At 51.2% G+C, this 9722-nt stretch overlaps 1 protein-coding gene across 2 annotated transcripts; it reads right to left on the reverse strand.

Moving 5' to 3' along the window:
- Positions 1-63: 63 nt before the first annotated feature.
- LOC130253701 (malignant fibrous histiocytoma-amplified sequence 1 homolog) lies at positions 64-8219 on the reverse strand. 2 transcript variants are annotated; one of them, XM_056492481.1, is made up of 11 exons: positions 8152-8219; positions 6297-7176; positions 5503-5794; positions 4902-5088; positions 3864-4054; positions 3292-3779; positions 1909-2066; positions 1259-1418; positions 741-811; positions 534-640; positions 64-322 (listed from the first exon to the last, which is right to left on the reverse strand). In XM_056492481.1, the coding sequence occupies exons 1-11, from the start codon at positions 8168-8170 to the stop codon at positions 305-307; spliced, it is 2571 nt and encodes an 856-aa protein (XP_056348456.1). In that variant the 5' UTR covers positions 8171-8219; the 3' UTR covers positions 64-304. The 2 variants fall into 2 exon arrangements, with proteins under 2 accessions (XP_056348456.1, XP_056348455.1); XM_056492480.1 differs by lacking the exon at positions 8152-8219 and having other exon boundaries at positions 6297-7243.
- Between the last annotated feature and the right edge of the window lie 1503 nt (positions 8220-9722).

The raw sequence follows: 9722 nt of genomic DNA on the forward strand, positions 1-9722 counted from the left end.
CTGCCTCTGCTATCAATCTGAAATCTTCACCACCCCCTTCTACCCCCAAAACCACAGTGGTGTGTCCAGCCTTGTCTCAGCAAAGTCCCTGTTGGCAGGAGTGAGCTGGTATCAGAGAGCTTTATCAACATCTTCTTCCCCTTAAGTGTGAGTAGGTGAGATGACTTCCCAGTGTGAAGGGATGCATTTATTAATGCCTTTATTTCCATGCATTAAGGGTGCAAACATGACTTGCAAGCAGAATGTATTGACAGCTTGGCTTGGGCTAAACAAAAGTAATTCTTCGTTGAGCACTGGCCCAGGGTTACTCACTGGAGATGTTCTGGAAAAATAAGGCAGTAACTACAACATGGAACACCCAGACCACCAGCTCACAGGTGCAGAGGGGGTATCTCAGGGAGGAGTGTGGAAACCAGAGGACTGCCTGAAGATGGGCTGTGCCCTCCCCAGGCTGAAAACAACTGCCCCCCCTCACTTCAGGAGCCTGACCATCACTGTTGGTCCCTGGGAAGGGGAGGTAGCAGTGTCCTTACCTGCCTAGTGACCTGGATGCTGCTGGGCCCAAAGGTGGTGGTTCCATAACTTGTCACATAATAGTGAGCAGAGGGCTGTGCTGGGGGCTCCTCCAGTGGCTTGGGTACTGTGTGAATGGGACACCCTTAGCACCTCAGCTCCATGAAACCCTCAGCCCCCTTTCCCCTGAGCACAGTTGCAGCACAAACTCGGGACACTGGGCTCACCTTTGGGCAGGAGCAGCTCTGCACCAAAACGGTGCCCACATGTCCCACAGGTTTTAACGTCTTCCTTTGTCCTGTGGAGGAAAAAGCCCAGGAAAGAAGGAGCAGGAGCTGCCCTCAGCATTTCCCATGGAATGTGATGCCAAGGCAATGGAAGAGGCTTGCTCTCCCCCCCTGACCTGGGGTGCAGCTGTTGATGGGACAGCCACCCACCTCCCAGGTGCCTGAGCACCTTCAGCTCTTCATGCAACAGGGACACGTGGGCACATGTCCAGAGAGAACATGATGTGCCTGAGCCCGAGTCCCAGCTTCCTCACCTCTCCCTCCATGCTCCAGTTCCCCACAGCAGAAGTGCTGGCACCACAAGGACACGAGCTGCTGTGGTGGGGAGAAGGGCACTGGTAGTGCCTGGCGAGTTCCTGACTAATTTCACATGGCTTTTAGAAGCTGGCCAGCTGCACCAGCGCTGAGTAGTGACCACCCAGGTCCCTGCCTTGCTCAGGGGCACAGTGTGTACGTACGTGGCCCCCGTGCTGTCCATGTCTGGCCAGAGGAGCTCTGCGGGACAGCCGGGCGTTCGGCAGGGAGACTTCACACACACGTGCAGCCCCGGCCACTCCTCTGCCAGCTTCTGGATGGTGAGCACCACTGCCACCAGGAAGTCCCAGGCAAACTGGAACCCTTCCAAGCAAAAGGAGAATGTCTGGCTTTCTCACAGCCCCCAGCCACGGCAGCCCAGGAGACTCTGTTGTGACCCGCACATCACTTCCAGCCCACAGCCTCAGCTGTCAGACCAGCTCCATTCCTCCAGTTAACCAAACCTCTATAAGGAATTTAAAGTATGTTGGAAGAGCTCCCCAACTTGGGTGGCTCTTTTGCTTATCATTTGAGGACACAGCCTTACACGCTACTCTGCTGGGGCCTTCTGGGGAAGGACAATCCATTTGCTTCATGACAAGAATGAAAACTTGACTTTCCACTTTCATGTGATACCTCTAGAGGAGTCCTGAACAGAGTTGCATGGAGAAAGGGGAAGCCTTAAAGTGGGCTGCTGGTGGACCCAGGCCAGACTAGGGCATGTGGCAGAGGCTTCTTGGGACTCTTCCCATAGGGCTGGAGGTGGCAGGGGCAGAGTTAAGGAGAGACTCGAAATATGAACCAGGGATCTTACCTGTCCTTTCTGATGGCTTTCTGCAGCGGAGCTCCAGGTAGCTGTAGGCCCTCTGGTTATTCTCTTTGATCAGCAGAGGTTTGCCATTGCATACAAGCAGGCAGGTCACCTTGGCCACCCAGTGCGTGGAATAGAAGGAGCAAGCTTTCACCAGGAGCCTGCAAGGAGATTGCCCATGGCTTTTACCACTTTTCTCCTAGCTTATCCCTAATGCTGGGAGAAAGCTGGCACCAGATGGACTTGAAAATATGAACAGAGCTTCAGAAAGAGCAGACACCAAATGAGGACCTTCTCCTACTGAAAGCTCAAGCAGCAGGTGCAGCCTCTTAAACCAAGAGATCCTTCCAGAGTTGGTCATATTGTCCTGGTTTTGTCTGGGATGGAGTTAATTTTCTTCATAGTTGCTGGTCCAGTGCTGTGCTTTGGATTTAGGATGAGAATGATGTGGATTATATACTGATATTTTAGTTGCTGCTGAGCAGTGCTTACATGGAGTCAAGGATTTTTCAGGTTCTCATGCTGCTCTGCCAGTGAGGGGGTTGGGAGTGCACAAGGAGCTGGGAGGGGACAGCCAGGACAGCTGACCCCAAATGACCAAAGGGTTATCCCATAACCAGTGGCATCACACTCTGCATATAAACCTAGGGAAGAGCTGGCTGGGGGACCATTGCTTGGGAACAGGCTGGGCATCAGTTGGTCAGTGCTGAGCAATTGTTTTTTATTTGCATCACCTGTCCTTGGGTTTTATTTCTCTCTTTGCTGTTTTCATTTTCCTTACAATATTATTATTGCTATTATTGTTATATATATATATATATATATAGTTATAATTATATTGTTATAATTTATTTTAAAATTGTCTTTGTCTCAACACATGGGTTTTCTCACTTTCCTGATTCTCTCCCCAGTCCGGCTGGGGAGAGTGAGCGAGTGGCTCTGTGGTGTTTGGTTGTTGGTTGGGGTTTAACCACACCACCATCAGATAAAACTCTAGACACAAGTCAGAAAGCCAGGAGAAGTTCCAAAAACTGGTAGGGTTCCAACACTCATAGAAACTAGAACATTCTTGGGTAAGACTGTGAGACCTCTGCCTGCCTGGATGGGCACAGATTAGCCAAACACCCCCTAGATGAAAGGTGAGCCAGAAGGAGCATGGTCTTTGCTCACATCCAGGCAGGGAACATCACAAGGAGTTCACCCAGGGCCCACACATGTGTGGTGCAGCTGAGAAGCCACCCTAGTATCCTGACCTGGATATCCCATCCTATCCTGGCCTCAGCAGGTACAGTCTCAACAGGCAAGGGCTTGCTGAGAGTCACCCTGGCACTGCACGGAGCAACCTCAGTCCCACAACATCACTGATGGCCAGAAAGCAGTGCTTACCTCTGGAAGAAGCCCTCAGGTATTTCAGGTGAGAAGTAGGCACGGATGTGGAGGTCCTCAGGGTGGTCTCCTCCCCACACCTCAGACACTTCCTCTGTCTGGTTCAGGTAGGTTGGGAACAAGTACCAGGACTCGCCTTGGCTCTGTGTTGTCTCCCAAGGCTTCCCAGGCACAAACTCCCTGGCCTGTGGGTTGAGTGCTTCCGTGTGCTTCACCTCCAGGCAGAGCTCAAAGTGCTCCAGGAGGCTGAAGAGCTTCCCTCTCCCTCTGTGAGGCCTGTGTCCCATGATTTCTTCAAAGACATCCCGCATCCCTTCCGAGCAGAGCTGGTGCTTCACCAAGGCACGCACAGCCTGGTGGCACAGCATGGCCTTTGCCTTGAAGGTGCACACCCAGTTGGCCCTGTCCCTGATGGTGGCATGTTCCCCAATCAGGGTCTCTGCAGGGATGCTCTCCAGCTGCTGCACCAGGTGGTGCCGCACCAGCAGCTGCACGGGGAGACAGGGAGACATGAGGTGCCAGTGAAAGGAGCCCAGCAAAGCTGCAGAGATGGCCCTGATCCCCACACTCACCTTGAACATGGTTATTAGGAATGTGGGCTGGAGGAACACAGTGCTCTCCAAGGGCTTGATCTCCTCGTACCACACAATGAGCCCGACGCGGTGCAGGTACCGCAGGATGTCCTGGAGGAGATCCCTGCCCAGGCTGGCCAGGTGCTCACGCTGGGACAGCTTGCTGACCAAGTACTGGAGGTCCATCATTCCTAGAGGGATATGCAGGAGCTCAGCATGCATCTATCAGACACAGCATCCCAAGGCAGATGCCTCAGAGAGTCAACAAACACCAGCAGCATCCCACGGCACCTATGCCATCCCTGGGGAAGCAGCTGGGATCAGAGTGATGCTCAGTGACTGTGACCAAAAATGTTCTGTCTCTCCTCAGCTCTCCAACTGCCACTCTGAAGCTCCCACAGCCTTGCCTCAGCAGTGCCAACAACCTGCCAGGACTTTCTGAAAAACAAGGCTAACTCTGGGGGTTTTTTGTTATTGTTTGAGGAAGCAGGTTTTTTTCAGCCAGAAAACCTCAGATTGCCAGTTAAACCTCAGACTGTCATTCAGCAGTGCAGAGAGACAGGCAACAAAATCTGGCTTACCTCCTCAAAAGAAAAAAATTTGCTCCTCGCTCTCTAATCCTACAGTAGCCAGAGATGTCACAGGGAACTGGTGGTGCTTTAGGTATATAAGCAAGGGGCTGGAGCTGCCTGCTAGTCCTGCTAAGTCACAGGACAAATGGAAAAATGGTCTAGGGGAGGGTAGGGGCCATTAAATAAAGTCAGCAGGATACAGATTTGAAAACCACTTAATTGCATTAAAGCTGTGGAGCTCCTTCCTGCAAGATGTGTTTAATTTCTTATACAGGGAAAAGGGGAGAAAGAAAAACATCACTGGAAAGCAAGAAACCAGACAAGGTGGCACTGCAAGGTCTTCAGCAGTGACCCCACTGTCACACAAACCAAGCACTGGAGAGCCCATGCACAGTTCAGAAAGCTCTGGAGACAGCCTGGGACAGAAGCTCCTCTCAGGAAGGCGTGGCAGGGTGACAGCACTCACCATGGCCTGCCATCTCCTCACTCTGTGCCATATCCACGATGGCAGCTTCCACCTGCCTGTAGATGGGCGGCAGCACCCGGACAACCTCGGGGAAGAGCTCCTCCTTCTTCACATGCTTCAAAATGATGGCCTCCAGCTTCTTGATGTCACAGTGATCCGTGCAGTTGACAGTAACTAAGTTTAAGATCTGGAAAAGAGGAAGCACATACCTGACAAGAGCACATCCAGAGGAGTTTTCTAGCCTGTAGGTAAAGGAAGGACCTAATGCCCATGAGGTCACCCAGGGTGAGGCACACTGGCTCAGCTTCAGAGGGCACCTCCTTCACACCTCTGCTCTGCAGCAGTTCCTGAAAATCACCTGGTGATGGTAATGACCCCTCACACTCCTCCTCAGGCACTTGCTATGAGCCACAGGAGGAGATGCCCATCACCGATGACCCTGCAGGTCACAGCCAGGGGTTACCACATCCACTCCAGCCTGGGGAGAGGCTGCAGTAGTGGCCTGATGCATTTGCACCAGGTCACCTTAGCCAGTAGCACATTGTGCTGCCAGAGAGAGCAGGTCTCAGCCAGCCAGAACCCAGGATAACCTCAGCCCTACAGTTAAAGTGCAGCTCTCCATCTCTGTCAGCTTCTCCCACTGGTCCATGTAAATCTTGGGCTCCTCGCTGCCCTCCAGGTTGTCGATGAAGTGAGTGAGGTTGCTCTTCCTCTCTGCCAGCATGGCTGTGATCCTGCCCATGATGTCATGTGTCTTCTCTGCTACCTCCTGCTCCTGGCAGCAGTCCACATGGGTTCCCACAGGAAGCACCACCGAGTTTGGGACTCGCATGGACAGGTTTTTGATCCAGAAACCAACGAGCTCCTTGAAAGTTTTGTCGTTGGTTTGGTACCTGGGGAGGGAGAAGAAGAAAATCCCAAATTCACATTCACTGACATGGGCTGTATCCAAGCTCATCCTTCAGTTCCTCATCCTTAAGCTGTGGGGTGTAGCAGAGTCAAACCCAGCTGTGGATAAGAGCCTCCCTCTGCAGCACCAAACCTAAGCCTGATGCTCCCTCCTTGTTCAGGGAACACCACAGGATACAGAAGGGATCAAAGGGATTTGCTTCTTACAGAAAGCATGTCCATTTAGAAGGGGTTCAGATGTCAGGTAAGAAGTTGATGCTTATTCAACCCCTCCAAACAGAGGACTTTGGCAAGGTGATGACAGAGCTGGTGGATTAAAAGGCTGATCTCCAAAAAGGGGGAGAGGGAGAGCCATCTGTGCCAATGGTGAGAAGACCAAGCCTCAAGGTCCAATGGAAATGGTGTGAATTTGTGCAGTGCAAAGCTTCACCAGCTCCTTTTCAGTTTCCCCACTCTACCTGGGATCCAAACCAGCTGAGCACTTACATGTGAAGATTGATGACGAGGATGACGAGCGCCTGTGGGGTGATGAACACGTGGTGAGTCATGTAGTATTCCAGCTGGCCAGCAAAATCCCAGAAGAGAAACGTGAAGTCCTCGATCTGGAACTCACTGATCTCTATCCCAACTGTTCGCTCTTCCTTGGGCACCAGTTTGGATTGCCCTTGCTTCAGGCTCCTGCAGATGGTGGATTTCCCTGCCAGTGATGCCCCCAGGAACATGGTCTTGACCCTCTTGTCCTCCTGCCCCAAACCATGCTGCAGCTGGTTGAAGTAATTGCGGACCTGCTGAATGCCACCAGCACACACCTCACTGGGCGGCTCCCGGAGGGGGTTCCCACCAGCCTTCACCATTCTCAGGGACTGTCCCTGGAAGAGCTCCCTGGGCAGCTGGCGAAGGGCATTGTTCTGCACATGGAACTCCTGCAGGCGTGCCAGCTGCAGCACCGGCTGAGGGAAGGCCCGGAACAGGTTGTTGGAGATGTTGAGGTACTGCAGGCTGCCTTGACAAGCTGCCAGGTCCCCGGGGAGGGCACAGAGACGGTTGCTGTTCAGCCGCAGGTGTTTAAGCCTGGGGAGACGGGAGAAAACTCCCTCCGGGATGGTCCGGATTTGGTTCTGATTCAGCTCAAGCCTCTCCAAACAGACCAGGCTCTGGATTTCATTGGGAAAGTCCACAAACTCATTCTTGGACAGTATCAGCTTCTTGAGGTTGCAAAGCTTAGATATGCCAGTAATGGTCCTGAGCTTGTTCCTGTCGAGGTCAAGGCTCTCCAGCATGGAATTGCTCAGGACTGCGGGAGGGAGCACACGCAGCCTCTGCGTAGAGAGATTCACTTCATGCAATCTGTCCTCCTGCTCCTGACCTGGACACATGGGACAGGGAAGGTGGTTAAGAGACTTTGACTCTTTGGAATTGCAGACCATTTTCTCTTTTCTTATTAATGACTTTGGGTAATTTTGGTCAGCAAGGAAAAGCAGAGAAGCTTGTTGAACAGTGTGACCACAATCACTGCTTGAACAGCTCCTGTGTCCTCTCAAGAGAGGAACTGAAGCCGAGGATCTTGGCTGGGACTGAAGATGTAGGAACAGTTCCCACCAGATGTTGACCTGCAGCCCAAGTATCACATGAACAATTTGCTGTCATGCATTGAGCCCCGGAAGAGCTCCAACCACAGATGCATCTACCCCAAAACTGGGAGTTTTCCAACCCCAGCAGCAGGCTGCGGGGGCAGATCTGATGTCAGGACAGCTGCTCCCCAAATAACTCGCCCAGCCCACTTGCAGCTCTTGACCACAGCTAGGGGGATGCACTGAGGCCAGGGCCAGCGAGTTCAGACACTTCCTTTTTCACATGCTCCCCCCTCCAGCTGCGGCTGTGATTCCCTGCAGGGATGCTCCCAGCCCTGGGAGGCTGGGGAAATAACGCAAGGACGGTGGGGTTCCCCAAAGGACAGGGCACACAGGCAGGGACTCAGTGATGGCTGAGAACATCCCCAAATAAAGGGTGTTTAGAGAAGAGAGATTTGCAGGAGAGGAGAGTGCCAGCAGGATGGGAATCACACGATACCAGAGCAAAACATGGTTAATTTGCTTTCCTCTCCCTCGTTTCACTTCCTCCTGTGACGCCAAGCATGGCATCCCCTTATGCAATGCACCCAGCTCAGGACTGACTCATCATCGTTTCTCAGCATCACCACTGAAATGTGGGACAAGCTCCAAGCCCAGCAGAAAGCAAGCCTTCACCCTCTCCCAAACAGCCAGTCTCTCCCTCAGGGACAAGCCAAAGAAGTCCCAGCAGCACTGAGCCAGAGCAGCGAAGAGCCAGGGCAGCTACTCACAGGCTCTGTGCTGGGCCATGGCCCCGCAGCGCGGCACCAGCTGGATCCTCCGGGCACTGCCTCCCCTCTCGCTTCCTCCTCTTGTGTCACTCCCACTCCCGACCTCTGCCAGGGAACCCCACCCTCTTTTTCTCCATCCAACCTCAGAGCAGCTCTCAAGAGCCCGAGCACCTCTGGCCAGATGTTCCAAAAGCAGAACTGGAGGTCACCCATGAGACAAACATGGGGAAGAGTATGTTCCAAGTCAAATTCCTAGTGCAGCATCCCTCCGTGCCTGTGCTGGATGAGCTTTTGGCATCACCACTCTTGCACAGGAATGAAAGACACTAAAAAGAGGTTATACTGTTACCAAATCTCCATGTATTAAATAAGATTTCTTCCCTTTAACGGGCGGCAGCATCTGATCCAAGAGGGTCAACCAGAAAGGTAAAAAAAAAAAGAAAAAAGCAGTATACAATAGTATACACAGTATACTAGAAAAACTGCTTTCTAGATAATGGCAGAAGAGGCACTTTTAAGTATGTTTCTCATTGTCTTTCCCAGAAGGCAGTTTACAATTCGATAATCTAATTTTAATGGCAGACAGAATGAAAGCAGCAGCATTCTTGCTCATGTAACTTCAGCAGAAAGCACATGCAGAAGGTGCAGTTTCCAGTCTCAGTGCTCCTCAGGCAATGGCAGGTGCAGAGGTAACAAATTTAACAGGCTCTGCAGTGCAGGCACTCCTAATACACCCTGCAACAGGCTATCTTTACTGCCAGTTCAAGGGTAGCATTAAACAATTTAAAGTACTGAAATAGCCTGAGGAATGAAACAGACTGACACTGTCCTCCTGGTAAAGAGTGTAGCTGCTTCTATTATTTGGTCAAGCCTTGTTTTTCACACCACCTACCCTTTTACACTCATACAGATTACAGCAGAATTGCTTCTCTGAGATACTCAGAGGTGTCCAACTTCCAGCCTAAGTGTATGCACTAGATCACATTCTCTCATTCTTGTGCCAACAGTGCCATTCAAGTTTCTGAATTTTTATTTTGTCAAGAAATCTATCGGCAATGTTTGTATTTACAACTCCCACACCCATGTTACAGGTATATATTCTAGCTACAAGTTTAGCTTGAAACTATACCTTCTCTGCCAGCTGTTCTTCTGCAGTCAGTACTGTCTTTTCCATAAGTCTTCAAAGCAACTCCGAAGTTATCACTTCCTTATTGTCCATCCAGGCTGCACTTCCAAAGAGGAAGCATACACAACCAAGGAAGATTAACTCAAAAATGCTCAGGGTTCATCCATAAACACTCCCCTAGCACAATGAGTGACAGGAATGAAGCATTGTGCCTGTCCATACACTAGTGGTGTAGACTTGTTTTGTTTAAATAGCAAAAAAATAAACTCCCCAAATCCCGTAAAGGGAAAGCCAGTTTCGAACTTGTAACTTACTGGCTTTCTCTTCAATTTCTCTGTGAAACATCTCCCTAGCAGGATTCGATAGGGAATGATTCAAGTCAGGTTCAAGGGTGCTGAATATAATTTAAGGGCCTGTATTTTGGACAGTCACTTAAAAGACCTGT

This window comes from Oenanthe melanoleuca, chromosome 5 (genome assembly GCF_029582105.1).
Source record: "Oenanthe melanoleuca isolate GR-GAL-2019-014 chromosome 5, OMel1.0, whole genome shotgun sequence".
In the NCBI taxonomy this organism is placed as follows: Eukaryota; Metazoa; Chordata; class Aves; order Passeriformes; family Muscicapidae; genus Oenanthe; species Oenanthe melanoleuca.

Excerpts from the sequence above, each read along its gene's own strand:
- LOC130253701 (XM_056492480.1), bottom strand. The coding sequence starts at position 7,237 with ATGGTCTGCAATTCCAAAGAGTCAAAGTCTCTTAACCACCTTCCCTGT. Across the intron at positions 4,055-4,901 it reads TGAGGAGATGGCAGGCCATG|GAATGATGGACCTCCAGTAC; the intron begins GTGAGTGCTGTC and ends ATATCCCTCTAG. Across the intron at positions 641-740 it reads AGAGCTGCTCCTGCCCAAAG|TACCCAAGCCACTGGAGGAG; the intron begins GTGAGCCCAGTG and ends CCATTCACACAG.